This window comes from Cottoperca gobio, chromosome 10 (assembly GCF_900634415.1).
Source record: "Cottoperca gobio chromosome 10, fCotGob3.1, whole genome shotgun sequence".
NCBI lineage: Eukaryota > Metazoa > Chordata > Actinopteri > Perciformes > Bovichtidae > Cottoperca > Cottoperca gobio.
Genome location: NC_041364.1, coordinates 13,195,832 through 13,214,307, shown reverse-complemented (window position 1 = coordinate 13,214,307; position 18,476 = coordinate 13,195,832). Strand labels below are relative to the sequence as shown.

The 18,476-nt window shown below is 41.6% G+C and overlaps 1 protein-coding gene and 1 long non-coding RNA gene across 2 annotated transcripts; one reads left to right on the top strand and one right to left on the bottom strand.

The window, feature by feature from the left end:
- The first annotated feature begins 4,700 nt into the window (after positions 1-4,700).
- LOC115014912 (protocadherin-10) lies at positions 4,701-12,129 on the top strand. Its single transcript, XM_029442043.1, has 4 exons — positions 4,701-7,368; positions 9,942-10,000; positions 10,171-10,298; positions 11,141-12,129. Exons 1-4 carry the CDS (start codon positions 4,846-4,848, stop codon positions 11,599-11,601), a joined length of 3,171 nt encoding a protein of 1,056 aa, XP_029297903.1. The 5' UTR covers positions 4,701-4,845; the 3' UTR covers positions 11,602-12,129.
- An 894-nt stretch (positions 12,130-13,023) lies between these two features.
- On the bottom strand, positions 13,024-17,363 carry LOC115014752 (uncharacterized). Its single transcript, XR_003832938.1, has 4 exons — positions 17,261-17,363; positions 16,524-16,561; positions 15,979-16,050; positions 13,024-14,910 (listed from the first exon to the last, which is right to left on the bottom strand). It is a non-coding gene; the product is annotated as an uncharacterized LOC115014752 (long non-coding RNA).
- Between the last annotated feature and the right edge of the window lie 1,113 nt (positions 17,364-18,476).

Sequence of the window (18,476 nt, the reverse complement as noted above, 5' to 3'; positions counted from 1 at the left end):
GGTCACTTGACTTGTTGGTTCCACTCTGGACAGCGAGCTGTAGGGTTCAGTCAGAGGCACTGTCCGATGTTTTCCTATTGCTTGAAGTAAAAATGTTGTTAATGACGTGTTGGTCAAGGGTAGTAAGAGCAGCTCAGACATGGGCCTGAATGCTTGTCTCCAGCAGAAGTCGCTGTAAAATGGCTCAATATTTTATAATGCCTTGTTCTTGTGGTTTGAGCTGCTCTCCACCACTGGAATACAATTCTACATAAATACTGCTTTTGGATTAATATATTACGCTTACGTTATGGCATGTTCTTTGACTTGTTTTTTTATATTGCATGATGTATGGATAATAAAAAAGGAATACAATTCATTTAAAGTGAGGTACTGTTTCTCAGTCTATTAAGGGGGAAAAGTCAGAATGCATTATTATGGGCTAAAATATAAGGTAGCTAAAAACGGAACTTCTTTAAATAAGATGATTATTGTATTATTAATCATAGCACAGTTATCTGTACTGACGATTGCGTTTATTTTAAGCAGTCCATTAGGCATTTCTGCTCTACAGAATAAGCTGTTTTTCAGTTGTCATTAAGCCCTAAGCCCACGTGTAATACCATTATCACATACTTCGACCCAACTATAATAAAAAATAAATAAACTAATTGTTATAATGGGCGAGGCAACTGACATTAAAACGACTGCTGATAATCTAGTTTAATTGAATGTGGGGGGTTTTTTGGTTAGGGACAATGCTCATTATTTAACAGGACAGAAGAAAAAATCAGTAGTCCTCCACCAGATGTTAAACCTAAACATAGAAAACATTTTTATATATAAAGTCAACCTCTACAGACAAGGGTAATAACAAACACAAGACACACAACTATTAGTTATAACAATGTATAGTGTGTTCACTCTTTCTCCACAGTAGCTGTTATATCAATCCGGTAGATGGCGAACTAAGACCACGGATGAAAATAAGACACAAAACACTACTGACAATAAATAATGGCCTCTGATGGGGACAAAGTGACAACTGCAGAGAAATAATAGAAAAATCCTGATAGGTGCTTCGGGAGACATCTATTAATGAGCTTTTAATGATGCGTGTTTTATATAGTTTTATGTATTTAATGCTTGTGAGATGCATGTTCGGGGTGGGGAATACAATCCAAAAAATGGATCCAGTCTGCGGAGATTTATTGCCAGATCCAATAGTAACACACCTCATCCTCACTCTCACCAAAACACCCTGTATGCGAAACTCACTTGTAGTCATATGTTGTATGTGTAAAAGTCCTGCTTCTTAAAGTTTATTGGATATCAGATTGGATATGTTTTATTATAATATCACTTTGAGTATGTTTTCTCAAATGAGCCGGAGGAAGACTGTAGGCTGAAACACACAATAAAGGCCTTTACACTGGTGGTTGATGAGTAGAGTTGTTTTTATGACATGTCTTCATGTTTAAAAGGCCTTTATGTCCGAGACGCTTTGAAGACTTGGGTGATTCTATATATAACTATAATGGTTAAAGACGCGGGTCATGATTTAGATATGAATCCTTCGTGCTTTCATTCAGTTTTCAAAGTGTAGACTAGGGACAGCCATTCGGTCAAAACACATTCTGTGTTGTGCTATGTATGTTATAAACGTGAATTGGTTGTAAAAAATATTAGCTACATTGTTATCTTTATTAATCGATTGCTATATGTTTATATAGCTGTATGTCTATAGTTGTAAATGTGTGTACATCTGCGTGATGTATAAGTACATCACTCCTGAGAATCTTATTTAAATGATCTTTGTGTGTCAACATACTTGGCCAATAGAGTGGATCATTATTGTAAATGAATTAAATTCAATTAAATTAGACCTTTCCACTGTTCGACACCCTGTTGCTGAGATGTCACTCAGACTTCAACAGGGCCTACTTACTGCCACACATCTTTCATTGTCGGATAATACCCAGTAGATGGCGCCACAACATCGCAAACGAAATGCAATTATGTAGTTGACGTGTGCACATTGTAAAGTAAAACGTAGCCTATACCTTCTCAACTGAAATCCCTTGAAAGTCAAACATATGCTTGTTTACTTTAAGTGCGTACAAGAATGAAAAGTTTTTCCACCATTAGCCCTTTACCACCCTTGATCCCACGGGAACCTTTTCATCCTGTGGCCCTCACTTCAGAGTGCGGAGTATCGGGTCACGGTCAGGTGGTTGTTGAGCGGTAGTTCAGAGAAAGTAATGACTGTCTTTCTGTCGGACAATAGGGTGAGCGAGGCGATAGGGGCGGATGAGACCAGCTTAATGCTCCGTGTAATGCATGTTAATGTAACAGGCACCGAGGGACCGCCGGCCGGAGTGCTTTGGGATTATTTATCACAAAACATTTGTATTCTTCCGTCGGAGAACGGTTGATCCCGGATAGCTGCACACTAATCCTTCACTCCGTTAATTAAAAAGAAGAGGAAAGCAATGGAACTGGTGGTGGTGATTTTTTCTTCTCCAGAAATGTAATCATTTCTGGAGAAGCTTAACCATCTGCTTGAGGTTAAGTCTGCAAGCAGATTGTGTTTTCTGCTTATTTAAACCTGAGGATTTTAGGGTTTTTTTTCCTGAAAAGGGGAGGGTGTTGCATTTCGGGGGCTGCTTGTTGGAGAGACAGGTCGGGGACACTTTTTGTGCCAATGGGGAAAAGTACAAGTGATACTTATTATGCAACATATTATTCCACAATGAACACTTTAATAATTTTATGACATTCCCAGTTGTTTGAAAGAATAAATCGTAAACTTTGTTGTCGAGTCCGTTTAAATACCAGACTGAACATGATATGTACAGAAACTGCATCCTAACTCTCCTCTCCTGATTCCTAAAGTTAGTCTTCTCTTAGTTAGCGTAAAAGAGAAATGACTCAGAAACAACCACTCTCTCAAAGTTGAAGTATTCCCACTAGCCCCGTTTGATTTTTTTTTTCAAGGGAAAAGATCACAACAACATAAAACATCAACGGGACTTGGTTTCCTTGATCATTCTCACAGAGGAGCAACCATCAACACGATTTTCGACAGAGGACGCATTCTTCAGGTTTTGGGGCAGTTAAGGAGAAAATGTAGAGTCTAGTGTACAAAGAAAATGTTGCCCCTAGGAAGTAGAAATGTTTGTGTCTTGTTCTTTCTCTCTCATCTCCCTCTCGCATTTTTCCCTCTTTCTTAGTAGCTAACAAGCTCAGTGCTGCCCGGGGGCCAGAGCTGTGTCGTCAGTCCCAAGAAGAGACTTTGAGATTTCAAGCCACCGTTTTACATTAGGATGCCACTCGTGTCTGTCTGGAGACGAACCGGAATTCACAAAGGCATCCTTTAGTTTCCCTCTCTCTGTGGTTCAGTGGTTGTCTAACTGACCAGGATTAACAGAGAAAAGATTAGATCTGAACAAACATGTGCCGCACTGTAAAGAGGCCGTTATCCTCTTTGTCCTATAACAACTACACTGTTCATGGGGCACTTTGATCTACTGTAGTCACTTATAGATTGTAGTCCTCGAAAACATCCCTCGGCATCCATGCTCGCCCTTTTCTATCATCTGAAGCTGTAAACACATTACCTATGGGATATTTATCTAATCCCAACAATAATACCTGATTAGAGACAAGTATGATTAAGGCTTTATGACATTGCTTTTATGTTGATTATGTTGATACATTTTCAGACCTACTTAAGTGAATTAAAGTCGTGTAACGCGTATTTGTAAGGTAGTATCACCCGCTGGTGATCGTCACTAATCATTTAAAGCTCCAGCATGTACGTGTTTGAATATTGATTAAAACGGAATATCCTGACCCATCAAAGATTCTTTTTGTAAAACCTAATTCGTGTGTGATGATTAATGAATGGGACTGTTTTTGCAATGTGGGCATTCATCTTCAAAGGGCTCTCATTAAACAGCATTATAGAATCCCAGGAGCACACTGCCAATGGCCACTGGCCCATCTGAGGCAAGGCGAATGAAGGCTTAGGCTCGTGTGTTTGTTTGTTTTTTGTACTGCAACATTGTAATAGTGTAATCCTGGAATGAAAAGTTTATATTTTTCTGTAGCTAAAGTAAACTAATGTTAGCTGCCACGGCCATCCTGGGCCTATAGGTCAATGTAGTGACCAAGACAAACCTTGTCCATCCTCATCTATTAAATACAGCCTAGAAAACGACACCCACAACACAATTTGTGTCCTAATCCAAATCTGTCTCTGACGTCTGGTGTCAAATGTACGCCTTCGCGTCTCTTTAATGGGTCAGATGAAGAGACACGAGGATGAGAAAGGGTTAAACGTCTACAGTAATTAGAGTCGCACTTCGCGTCGGCGTCCTCCAATACGGAGCTGCGAGAAGCTACGTCCACCCCCTCTCTTTCTCTCTCCCTTCCTCTCTTTCTCCCTCCCTCTCTCTCACACACACACACACACACACACACACACACACACACACACACACGCCTCCCCACCAGCTCCTCCGGGTGTCTAATACACTGGAAAATCAAAGCGCGAGCCTCCCCCGTTCACACACCACCAGTGTTGCGCGTGGAGCACAACAGAGTGCAAGAGAGAGAGAGAGAGAGAGAGAGAGAGAGAGAGAGAGAGAGAGAGAGAGCTGTTTTCACTCTCCTCTCCTCTCCCGTCCCCTCACCTTAACTCAGTAAACTTATCCGAACACATACGTAGATGTTACAAACTTAACAGAAGATTTTTTTTTTTGGGACATGCTCTGCTTTTGTATGTACGTTTTAGCTGTACAGTTGAATGGCTTTATGAGGCGAACAATGTCCGGGTGAGGTGATTTTACGCACGCCGCTGAAATGGATCACAAGCTCTCCAGAGGCAGCTGGGTACCGGTGACTGGGCTGGTTGTATGTCTACTTCTGTGCGCGTGTGTAGTGGACCTGGTTCTTGCGCAAATTCGGTACTCCATTCCCGAAGAGCTGGAGCATGGAGCTTTTGTGGGCAACATCGCCGAAGACCTGGGCTTGGATGTGGCCAAGCTGTCAGCCCGTCGGTTTCGTATAGTCTCTGGCGCAAAGAGGCAGTATTTAGAAGTAAACTTGGAGAATGGCATACTCTTCGTCAACGAAAAGATAGACAGAGAGGAGCTGTGTGAACGAAGCCCAAACTGTTTTTTACACTTACAAGTGGTCATTGAAAACCCATTAGAACTGTACAGAGTGGAAGTGGAAATTGTAGATGTGAATGACAACTCCCCCAGTTTCCCATGGAGCGAGTTTAATATTGACATCACAGAGTCGGCTGCTCCCGGCTCCTGTTTCCCGTTAGAGAGCGCACAGGATCAGGACGTGGGCACCAACTCTCTACGCTCCTATCAGCTAAGCGCAAACGAGCACTTTGTACTGAATATCCAGACACGCAACGATGGGAGCAAGTTTGCTGAGCTTGTGCTGGACACCCCATTGGACCGGGAACAGCAGAAAAAGCATGAAATGGTTCTGACTGCCTTTGACGGGGGGTCACCGGAACGCTCTGGGACAGCACTGATAACTATTACAGTGTTAGACGCAAACGACAACGTGCCCGTATTTGACCGCTCGGTTTACCGGTCTAGCATGGTGGAGAACGCACCGAGAGGGACGCTGGTGCTGAAACTGAACGCCACAGACCTGGATGAAGGCTCGAATGGGGAGGTGACCTACGCGTTTAGCGGGCATGCACCCCTCAAGGTGCGCGAACTGTTCAGCGTGGACCCGTATACTGGCGAAATCCGAGTGAAGGGCATTGTGGACTATGAGAAAGCCAGTGTATATGAGCTGTATGTGCAGGCAAAAGACAGGGGGCCCTCAGCTGTGGCTGTACACAGTAAAGTGCTTGTAGACATCATGGATTTGAATGACAACGCGCCCGAAGTCATCCTCACATCAGTTTCCACTCCTGTGCAGGAAGACGCGCCACCGGGCACGGTGATAGCCGTTATCAGTGTAATGGACCGGGACTCGGGAGAGAACGGAAACGTTGACTGCCAAATACCGAGCAACGTCCCCTTTCAGCTCCATTCCTCTTTTAAAAACTATTACACTCTGGTGACGAGCGAGTTTCTGGACAGGGAAGCGGTGTCCGAGTACAACATCACCCTCACAGCCCGAGACTTGGGCTCTCCTTCGCTCTCCACCAGGAAAACAATCCTCGTTCAAGTATCTGACATTAATGACAACCCCCCGCGCTTCTCTCAACCTTCATACACAGTTTATGTGACCGAGAATAATGCCCCGGGCGCTTCCATTTGCTCTGTAACTGCATTCGACCCCGATTCTAACCAGAACGCATATCTGTCTTATTCTATTCTAGAGGGTCAGATTCAGGGCATGCCCGTGTCCACTTATGTCTCAATCAACTCTGACAACGGCAATATATATGCACTGCGCTCTTTTGATTATGAGCAACTTAGAAACTTTCAGATTCTGGTCCAGGCGCAGGATGCTGGTTTCCCTCCTCTCGCCAATAATATCACAGTCAACGTCTTTGTCTTGGACCAGAATGACAATGCACCTGTTATTGTATCCCCGCTGCCAAAAAACGGCACCGTGGCCACAGAGGTGGTTCCGCGGTCAGTAGACGCTGGATACCTGGTTACCAAAATAACAGCGTTAGACGCAGACGCAGGGCAAAACTCCCGGCTATCCTATCAGGTGTTGCAGGCTACAGACCCGGGGCTGTTCAGTGTGGCTCTGTACACGGGCGAAATAAGGACTATTCGCCGGCTGGTGGAAAAAGACACAACAAGGCAAAGACTGGTAATATTAGTCAAGGACAACGGACAGCCGCCGCTCTCCGCCACAGTCTCCATTATCCTCACAGTGGTAGACAGCGTACCCGAGTCGCTGTCAGATTTCGGAGACCTCACACTCAGCCCACAGCCCCCCTCAAACCTCGCTCTCTACTTGATCGTGTCACTGAGCACAATATCTTTAATATTCCTTGTGGCTATTATCGTGCTAGCTGCGGTCAAGTGCTACAAGGACAGGGACACACTCAGCGGGTACAACCTCCCTCCTTTCGCCTGCTGCTGTTGCGGGGGGTTTCAGCCCGATCCGCCACCGGAGGTGTTCAAAAAATCCAACCTCAACCTGCAGATTTCATCTGCGGCCAAAGTCCCTACGAACTGTATGGAGGTGAATGGAAACAGCAGTCTCTCGCAGTCCTATTGTTATAAAGTGTGCCTGACTCCAGAATCAGCCAAAAGTGACTTTATGTTTCTGAAGCCGTGCAGCCCCGGCAGCACGCCGAGGAACAACGAGGCGAAGAGCGCAGAAAACTCGTGGAACGCGCAAAGCCGGAGCGCATCTGTGAACAACGGAGCAACTACTCCCAATGAGGTACAGTGAAATCAGCGTATAGTTTGAGACGCGATAGCGTATGCTTTTCATTTAAATCCGTCTGTTTCACTCACTGCCAAAACAAACCTATCTCTGTTTTATATCTGGTAAGTATCTAGACTGTGACATTCTCCCATGAAGGTCAAATCATGCTTGCCACACATATTTAAACTCAACTTGAGCAAAAACTGAGAAAAGGTTTTCTTCTCTTCTCTTCTTAGTTAGTGTGTGTTTCACAGCATGTTGTCTCCACTGTTTTTATAATTATGGCAATAATTGATCCTAAGTGTGCTGTTTAATGTGCTGCACCCGGGAAATGAAATGAGACGACGTGAGGTTACAATTTAATTGAAATGGTAATGAAAGTGTAAAGCCCTATCTTGCACGGAGCATATTCTGTGCGCATACCGTGTCTTATCATCTGTATAGAATGAAGTGAGATATCAATTACTCCGTGAGAGGAAGAGGAGATGTAGTTCAAGTTGACTCCTCTATTCAGTCTTGGTAACCTTTCCAGGTGTTTTGTGTCGACGCTTTGCTAAATAATTACACCTGAAAGAAGCTTAAACTAATAAAATAAATCATGAACTTAATTATAATAGTTTGTAAACCTGGGAGGTTAATATATCATCCAGTATCATTGCCACATACTTTTCATGCAGTGAGGACACACACACACACACACACACACACACACACACACACACACACACACACACATACTTCCAGTACATCTGATGAACAAAAAGTCAAGGTTATATTGGAGACGGACAAGGTGAATGGCAGCTATTTGAATTCCATCGGCCTTGGGTTCAGACGATTCTTTCTCGACCAGTCGGGTTTGTGGCACGCCTTCTTGTCCTCAAACTAACAATATAGGACAGATAACCTCACTAACTATGCCTCAAGGGCACAAGCACGGCTGAACCATTATACTACACACAATGTGGCGTATTCGCAAGGGGGGCTGTCCATTATTGATGAAAAATGGCAAATGGACGGTTTTGGGGAGACAGGGGAGGACATCGAGAGGGGAGGGGGCAAGGACATGGCTGGACTGAGACGTGGGCCGCCTGTAGATCGGCCCCGACGTTGTCCTCTGAATGCAAGGAGAGAGAGAGAGAGAGAGAGAGAGAGAGAGAGAGAGAGAGAGAGAGAGAGAGAGAGAGAGAGAGAGAGAGAGAGAGAGAGAGAGAGAGACAGAGAGAGAGAGAGAGCGAGAGAGCTTCATATTTGTCGAGCAAGGGTGGGGAACAGGAGGGGTGGCTTCGAAGGTGGGGGAAGGAAGGAGACAAGGAGAAAGGGAATTTACAGAGGCAGGATGTCTACACTACACCAGTGTTTTTCTAATTCTAATAGACGGGGCAGCAGTCCGTAAATATGTGCGTATTGTTCATTGTCGCCACCCTGTTTTCGCTGAGAGACAAAGCCATGACACCAGACTCCACCAGGCAGACTGAGAAATGTCAGCTCGGTCACTGGCACATGCACCTCTGGCCACAAGAGGGATTTCGAGGTCATGGTGATTGTTCTGCCTGCAGCTATGGTCCTTGAGGAGAAAGTGTCCTTCCTGTCTTTAATTGGTTCCCCTAATTCACCCGGTGGTGTCCCTCAGCGTACACACATGAGTCGTCGTGAGGTCGTCAGTGACACATTAAACCTCAAAGACAAATCTCAATGAAACTATTTGAGCATTACACAAAGCAACAGCTTAAATTGACGAATTGAAGGTGAAATGAGAGATTAAAGACACACCAACGCGTGTAAGACAAGCAGGACAGGTGCGTGCACGTGTTTGCGTGTTCGGGTTGTGCATTTACAGCTGCAAGGGGCCGCAAACTTTTCAAGGCTCTCTGAGACTTTTAATTAAAAACCTTGCTCGAGGAGCATCAGGCAAATATTAATGTAAAATGATGTATAAAATCCACAAAACAATGACGTGTGTAATTTTCTTAATTTCCTCCCTGGCACGGTTTCCTTTGAAGATTAAAATCATGTTTTGTTTCATCCCGGTGGGGTTCTAATTGGTTTTGTGCGTTGTTGGCGGGGAGTGTATTTTGAATACCGATTCTAATAATACGCTTACGTCGCATTCTCCGTGTTAACAACTTTAAGGGAATTAATAGAGCGTGCAATCCATACTAGGAGTCTCAACCCCGGAATAAATATCAGTCGGGAGCTCTCTTTCACCCCTCACGCTGCGCCACAGACGATAGAAGCTAAACTAAGTGACAGGCGAGTCGTAGCTGAAGGCAACAGCACATCCGCTCCTAAAGATCCCGTTCTGCCAAACATCCACAGGGCGGCAGCCGCGAACCATGTGAAGAGTCATGTCTCCATTTCAGGACAAGCACAAAGATAGACTGCTCCTCATGTCAATTATCACTGACCTCTACTGATCCAAGAGGATAGAATGAACAGGCGTCGCTTGTTATCAAGAACACTTTGATTGAGACTTATTTTGAAAAGAGACATTTCTCAAAATAGACCTGGAAGGCCCACCTTAACATGAGGATTTATATATATATATATATATGTTTTATATTAAATTATGTCATTCTCTTTTGCTACAGCTGAAGCAGCCAAACACAGACTGGACCCTCACAAAGAATCAGAACTCCTCTATTAAAAGGTACCATTTTGTGTGTCATATCAATGTAAAGCCATTGTACTGAAGCATAACATGCTCACACAATGAGCTGATGTACACAGCCTGTATGGAGATCATTCATGTCACAATGTACATTGCATTTACATACGAGTGAAGTATGTTGTCATTACAGACTGGTATCTTGTTTGCAGTTATAACTCTATCAACATGGATGGCACCCTCATGCGTAAGGCCATGCATGCAGACCCAGAAAACTACGTCACCTCCATGGCGCCTGGACAGTACTGGACTTGGGGCACTCAGATGAGAGGGATGAAAGGTAAGAGGCAAAACACAGTGGACCACTAACAGCTTTCATCAAAGCTTCACACATGTACTTCCACCAGTGTTTGAAAGTAACATTTACTGAAACACTGTACAATTTTGAGGTGCTTATGTTTTATTTGAATATTTCTATTCTCTGTTTTTTCCACTAAGAATAAGAGGCAAATATTGTTTTCTTTTTAATAAAATAGAATATGATAGGTGAAGAAAGATAAGAATATTATGTATGTATATATATATATATATATATATATATATTATATACAGTATGTATATTATAATATATTTTATATATAAATATTATAATATATACATTATTCTGAAATGGGCAATTCTGCATAATGTGTACTTTTGATACTTTTAAGTATAAATTTGAACTTGTGTTTTTTTCTAACAGAGTATTTCTACACTGTGGTATTACAAATTGTACTTAAGTAAAAGATAAGCCTACTTACCACTGAGGGTTACGTATGCATTTACAGTATGTTATGTACACACATGCATTGTATACAACACAGCACATCTCTGTGCTTTTATGTAATGTCATTGTGTTTTCTTTAGTTTTTCCCTTATTAATATGTTTGTTGGTATCGTCTTAACTCATCTCCTCTACCAATAACAGCCGCAGCAGGTTATATTCATACTCGTTCATTATGGCTCTGTTGTGGTATTATTGTTGCTGATGTCATTGTTTATTGTCCTGACTGCAAAGCACTAAACTTTGTTTTAGAAAAGTGCTATGCTAATGAAAATAGCACTACAGCCTGAAGTCAATATTGAATAATTAAGTAGTTGCTTCTTCTCTTTTTTTCTCTCCCTATCTATATCATACTACAGACTATAAGATGTCTCCTTCAACCAGTGGGGTCCCCTCTCGACCCTGGACTCCTCTGTGCACACCTCCTCCCCAACAACAACAGCCATCAATACCTCCTCACCCTCACGCTCACCTGCACCCACACCCGCACCCGCACCCACACCCACACCCACACCCAAACTCTCATCCGAACCCTCACCCGAACTCTCATCCGAACCCTCACCCAAACCCTCACCCGAACCCTCATCCGAACACTCACCCGAACACTCACCCGCACCCACACCCACACCCACCACCTGACTACCACCACAATGTGTATATCCCTGGGACACCATCAGGCTTTTGCACCCTGAGGCCCGTAGTACAGCGAAGCGAGCTGGACGTCCACAATTCCTTCTCCACCTTTGGAAAGAAGCGGCGTCTTCAGATGTCCCCCCAGGGAGAGGCTGCGATTATAAATAATGACCTGTACAATGACTGACTTTTCAATGACTGTCCGAACGGATGAATAAGATGGCGGATAACCTCAAATGAAAACTGAGGAATAGACCATTTAGTGAATAAACATATGACAAGTGGGATGAACAATACAGAGGATATGCAAAAGAGGAATAAGTGAACAATCCATTTGGGCTAAAATGCTGAAGGGAAATGAAGTCTGATGGCTATTTATGTGACATGCCACTGCAACATAGTCAATGTATGTGTCTGCCTATTATTCTTATAATTTAGACAATCAAACTGCAGCAGCAATTACATCCAAAATGTTTTAAAAAGCATTAGTGGACAATAATTTTGCACATACTTATGAATTTATATTTTTGGTTATATGAAAAGAAAAAGTGTTTTCTTTTTGTATGTTTGTTTGCTAACAGAGCTTGTGTGAATATGACAAATAGTATGATCATGTATATGCAAGCTGCAACATGATGCAGACAACTGTAAAGAGGGGGGACTTTCCCCACACATGTACTGTATACATTTATGAAAATAAAGTATTTTTTTCATATGTTCTTTCTTATGTCTCTTAAACATACATGTGTAATTTATAAAACTCAACCTGCGTGCACTCTGTGCACCCACGCACTCAATCACAGATTTGGTCTATCTACATGCATAAAGCATTTAGATGTAAGTTTCCCAGATCTATGTTTAATTAGCTTGAGTCAATTATTTTGAGGTGAAAAAGTTCCACAGCTACTCCTACAAGGGTGGAAAGCTTTTCGCCTTGGTAAGCTGTTTTCCACGGCGAGGAATAAACATAGTAAAATGCTAACATATGCTAATTGGAGTGCTTGCATTTCCATTTGCCCGCAGAGAATAGTGGGGTTCATTAACTGAACAAACAGAACCTCCTCTCTCAAAATATCACTTTAATTAAGACCACGGACACGAATACAAGCATCAGGGGGAGGGGGGCTCAGCTCCAAATGCCACACCTGGATGTGAGCTCCAGGACCTATGACTTCTCTCTCTGTGCCCTTTACATCTTACTTCACGAGGAATTAGTTCCTACAATCAACAGATGAGAGCTGGCCACTGGCCAGAACTGAGCAGGGTAATTAGGTCGTGGTATGGCTCAGATTGAAAATAATTCTGTTAATAAGGAAACGGGTATCCATAGAGAGCATGGAGGAGAGCAGGCTAACCTTCTCTGCGGTAAGGTGATCCATAGGGACGGCTGAAGGGGCAGCCGTATTTAGCTTTAGCTTGGCTTACTTTCAGATGAGTCAGGAATAGAGTTCTGTTCTGTTAATAAAGGTGCAGGATTATTCTTACTCACTACTCCAAGAACAATTTAAAAGTTGAAATGAAACCAAACATATTCAGAGAAATATATAGGCTAAGTCTAAGAGATCAAAGAAATAGTCTCACACATTTTAATAAAGTTTAAACTCTGCGTTTTGGTGAAATTGTAGTGAAATCATGGTCACAAAAAACATCAAATGTGTTCAGTCTCTTCTGTGACAGCAACATGATACTCAGCACAGGGCGACACATGTCACTCACATCCTTAAACCAGTTTAACCCTCCTCTTGTGTTCGTTTCTCCCCCCTTACTTTGGTGTTCCCGGTCAAATTTGACCTGTCTGTTTTAACAGCTCTTACATCAACACAAAAACCATTAATCATCACCAAATTTGATCTAACACAGCTGTAAGCTGTAAACAATGTCTCAGACTACTGGTTTACGTGAACAACTGCACTAAATATATAAAGAATATACACTGAAAATAAAACAATTGTAATGTAATTAACATTTATTGTAAAAAAACTAAACAAAACAGAGACCAAAATTGATAGAACATCAGAACATCAAAAATAATAGTCAAGTGTGTGTTTACACACAGGACTGGCATTTTACCATCATGTCGGAGTGTGCCTTGCAAACATAAGCATCACATTTGTAGCATTTAAGGCTTGTTTTATTGTCTCTAGGGGCACAGAGCTTGCGTCTCTTCCTTTTCTGCCCCTGTCGTTGTTGGGGGAGAGCGGCCAGGGCAGCGGCTAGGGCTTGCAGACTCCTAACCAGAGTGGTAGAGGCTGGTGTGCAGGGAAGGTGCTTCCACAGGTGCCTCTTCCTCAGTATCTGTTGACCGGTCAGTCTCACAAAAGTCTTGATTGCAATCAGGATCGATGTTGTCTTCCATTTCTGAGACATCCTCCTTTATTTCTGGGTCAACTTCAACTTCATCTGGTTCAAAGATTTGGTCAAGAACCTCTCTGACAGATAATTGCCTAATCGGTTGCCCACTCATTGTGCTCACAGAGTAAAATGAGAGCAAGGCACAAATAAAGGCTGTATATACGGGGTGTGTGAGAAGATTTGAAAAAAATGGGGGAATAAGCACATGAGAAAAATGGGTTCCCATAAATTATACCTGATTGTTCAGAGTGTGTGTGTGTGTGCTATCTGTTGGATGAAATTAATCTAGAGTTACCCATTAATAATCAATTTTGACCGGGAACACCATGGATGTAACAAAGTTGACTGAAAGTGGTGATCAGAAATGTTATATGTTGAAATGCCTACTATGGAGGATATCATAAGGCCTTGAAGCAATCAGATGTAAAACAAAATATTAATGATTGATGAAAGTAGTAAATCGGTCAGATTTGACCCGAACACAATAGGAGGGTTAAACAACACCTGTTAGTGTTTTGTATGGAGAGCTGTCCATGGCCATGGTGCTGAAATTGTGTTGACCAGTGGCTTTCTTTTCCAAGTCAGCTGCAATTTCCCTAGTCGTCCACCAGAGGGCGTGTATGTATGTTGTATTTAATGTTTTTGAGGCACAACTCATTCTCATATTAACAATATTTGAATAAAACAAGCGTGTAAAAACAAGTGCACTTTCTCCTGACCATAAAGACAACAATATAAAAAATAAAATAACACTAATGTTTGCCTGTTGGTTCACAACTCTTTTCAACCGACATTAGTTTTCTGCTATAACATAAAGAACGTGTTGAAACGGATTGCTTCATAAAACACATGAAGTCATCGGTATAACCACAACACACACAGAAAAATAACTACAATAGTAGCCAGTGGGTTTACAGCTTTTGTTTCTGTGACTGCCTCTTTGCAGCTATTCCTCAGTTTCTCACAAAGTCCCTTATATTCTGCACCGTTCTTTGTGGTAACACAGGACCTTCCACCAGCGTGCCGTGACTGCATTCAGTTTTGGTGGCCAGTTTTCCTTTACATATGTGATCTCTGAAATCAGCCTTAGACCACACTTTCTTTGGCCCTCTTCTGGACCCAGGTTCTTCACCAGCATCCTATCCTGTAAGATATGCAAAGTAGAAAACAATATCACACAAACAGAAATACAGTAATACACGCGTGTACATGTATAAATATGCGTAATACACTCGTGTACATGCATAAATATACGTAATACACGCGTGTACATGCATATAAGTAATACACGCATGTACATGCATAAATATGCGTAACACACGCGTGCACATGCATAAATATGCGTAATACACGCGTGCACATGCATAAATATGCGTAATACACGCGAGTACATGCATAAATCTGCGTAATACACGAGTGTACATGCATATAATCTGCGTAATACACGCGTGTACATGCATATTATGCGTAATACACGCGTGTACATGCATATATATGCGTAATACACGCGTGTACATGCATATATATGCGTAATACACGCGTGTACATGCATATATATGCGTAATACACACGTGTACATGCATAATTGTGCGTAATACACGCGTGTACATGCATAAATATGCGTAATACACGAGTGTACATGCATAAATATGCGTAATACACGCGTGTACATGCATAAATATGCGTAATACACGCGTGTACATGCATAAATATGCGTAATACACGTGTGTACATGCATAAATATGCGTAATACACGCCAGTACATGCATATATATGCGTAATACACGCGTGTACATGCATAAATATACGTAATACACGCGTGTACATGCATATATATGCGTAATACACGCGTGCACATGCATAAATATGCGTAATACACGTGTGTACATGCATATATATGCGTAATACACGCGTGTACATGCATAAATATGCGTAATACACGCGTGTACATGCATATATATGCGTAATACATGCGTGTACATGCATATATATGCGTAATACACGCGTGTACATGTATAAATATGCGTAATACAGGCGTGTTCATGTATAAATATGCTAGCTGATGTTTTTCACAATGTTGGCAAAACCTTTACTGTAAGATTTATTTGTGTCAGAAAGTTGGAGCAACATATTTCATATTTACATGTTGATATCTATGGAGTCCTAAGAGAAAATCCATTTAAATCCAATATCAATGTGACATTTAATTTACCTTTTCACTGTGGACAACTGGATCCATCGGACTTGGACTGGTGAGCTGATTTTGGTTATTCTCAGTGCTCATCTACAAAAAAAAAAAAAAACACAAGCAAAGAGATTAAAAATGAAGAGAGTTCTGTCTTCCAACGTTCTGCAGATTTGGATTTGAAAATGATAATCATGCTCATTGCACCAATAAGAAAAAGTCGGAAAAACAATCTGCTGCAATCATGAATGGTATACCAATTTTAACATAGACAATGCCTACCTGCAGGAGGTCACTATTATTTTTTTCATGGTTTTAATTGATTACTTATTCCTATAAAATCCAAAAAGACTAAAACATGATTGATCTTTTTTTAGGCCTGTAAAAAATATTGTTATCCCATTCATATATGAGATTGTCAGTGCCAGGCCAACCAAAGTAGAATGTCTTCACCCTTCACACCTGTATCTTCACCTCTTGTAACCAGAGGAAATACCCAGAGAGCAGGTCAGTGACTGATCTGTATATTTTGAGTCCACACTTGTGGTAGATGTGACCACTCGGTTTCCTACCAGATAGCCAGAGCCAAGTAGCAATCTTCAGTCTTCATCTGTAGCAGATAAAGCAGGAAAGAAAAGGGACAATAAATAGACCGGTATATATTTGGGGCTTGAATTAAAGAAGACATCCTACTGTTGACAAAAAGACAGAAGAAACCTTTGCTTTGAACCTCACTGGATAGTTTTGTAAGACATACATCTTCAATTGTAAAAGGGGAATTTGTGGCTAGCCAGAATACCAAGAGTTGGCTTGTAGTAGCACAGTATAATTAACAGGGTAACAGGGTCCCCATCCATCAGATGTAAATATACAATCCACCATTTACACTGTATGCCTGTTAAGTGGATGTGGCTATGTAGTTGTGTTCATCTTTATTTCACCTTAAATGATCATATCCTTTGATGGTAATCATAACAGAAATAATACCCGTGGAAAACTAGTAAATGAGAGAAAGTGATTACATGTGAACATAGTTTACCTCAAATTAAATTAATTCTTGGCTCTCATGCAAGTCTACTGAAAGGACAACTGAAACTATGGACCTCACTGAACAGGTTGAGTTTTACTGGGAACAAATAAGAAGCCAATTGTCAATCTCAGCGTTTTGTAACTGGCACAACATCAGCAACATTAAAATTAAATATGCAATATTACATTTAAGAAGAAAAAGTTAAATATATCGACACCTACCATCAATATGTTGCTTCAAACCTGTTATACATATCATGAAACAACACACTACACTTACCTTTCCAAAGCTTTTGAGCAGACCAGTTGATGAACCTGCATACGCCTTTTTATGACTCAGACGTGTTGGCCGCCTTTTGAGTACTTGTAGAAGGCTCTGATGTGGGAGATCCCTCACCATGCTGCCCCTCCGAAGTCTTTCCTCCAGGTTTCTGCTGATTTTAACAACAAACACCAGACCAATGAGAGACAGTAAAAATAAATGTTCTACTGTAATACACTCAGCACACTTGATGTTTGCATTGGGAGTGAAGTAGTTTGTTAGTATATCAACTAACTGTGAATAATGTTGTAAAAGTGATGTTCAAACTGAACACAGTATTTAATGTGTGTGAAATCTTCTATAGTTAGACCAGTTCCTTTAAGATTGCTATCTATTTGACAAAGTAAAATATTGACCACCTCCATGGCCATAATTATAGGTGATCTCCTCTCCTGGACTTATGTCTCGTACTGCAAACAAACACAGGTGGGGCTTCCCTTGCACCGTGAAGTACTTCATCTTGGCATTATGGTCGTCATTTATCAGTCAACCAAGTGACCCATCCTCTTTAGCTGCATCCACACTATGAAAACACAAGTAACACTTTATTTATATACTTATGTAGTTTAAATATGCCAGACTTAAGAGCAGGGTTGCCAACATGGCAACTTTCCAAATCCTCTTGGTGACTTTGTTTATCAAAAGCTTCTAGCGACTTTTTATTTTGAGAAGTGATGAACTATTTCAATGGCAAAATAAAAACAACTAAACCAAGAATCAACAGAAGAAAGTTCATTTGGGAGTTCTAAACATATTTAGGTTTTACACACTTTTGTCTCTCCCACGACGTTATTCCTCTCCTACAGCGTCCATTATAATTACATGCAAAATGTTGATTATGCAAATTATGTGATGACGTCATTTAGCGACTTCTAGCAACTTTTAGGACAGCCAATAGATACTTTCCTTACTGAGGAGTTGGCAACACTGCTTAAGAGCCTTCGATCAACAATTTATGTATGTTCAGGACACCAATAGCAAATTGTCCTATAATTCTGATTAGATTAAGCACTGACATAATACGTACCACTAGTTTTCCATTAGAATGGAACTCGAACATGAACACTTTAAGGCGGTCATACTAAAGTCTGTCTCCTTTCACATTCTTGCTTGCTTATCAGTTCACCTCTGTATTCCAACAGAAAGTGTTATGATCTTGGTTTCTGTTTCCTGT

Bases quoted from the DNA above. Each gene is read 5' to 3' on its own strand.
- LOC115014912 (XM_029442043.1), top strand. From the start codon at position 4,846: ATGGATCACAAGCTCTCCAGAGGCAGCTGGGTACCGGTGACTGGGCTG. The intron at 10,001-10,170 runs GTACCATTTTGT...TCTTGTTTGCAG, and splicing joins CAGAACTCCTCTATTAAAAG to TTATAACTCTATCAACATGG. The intron at 10,299-11,140 runs GTAAGAGGCAAA...ATCATACTACAG, and splicing joins TCAGATGAGAGGGATGAAAG to ACTATAAGATGTCTCCTTCA.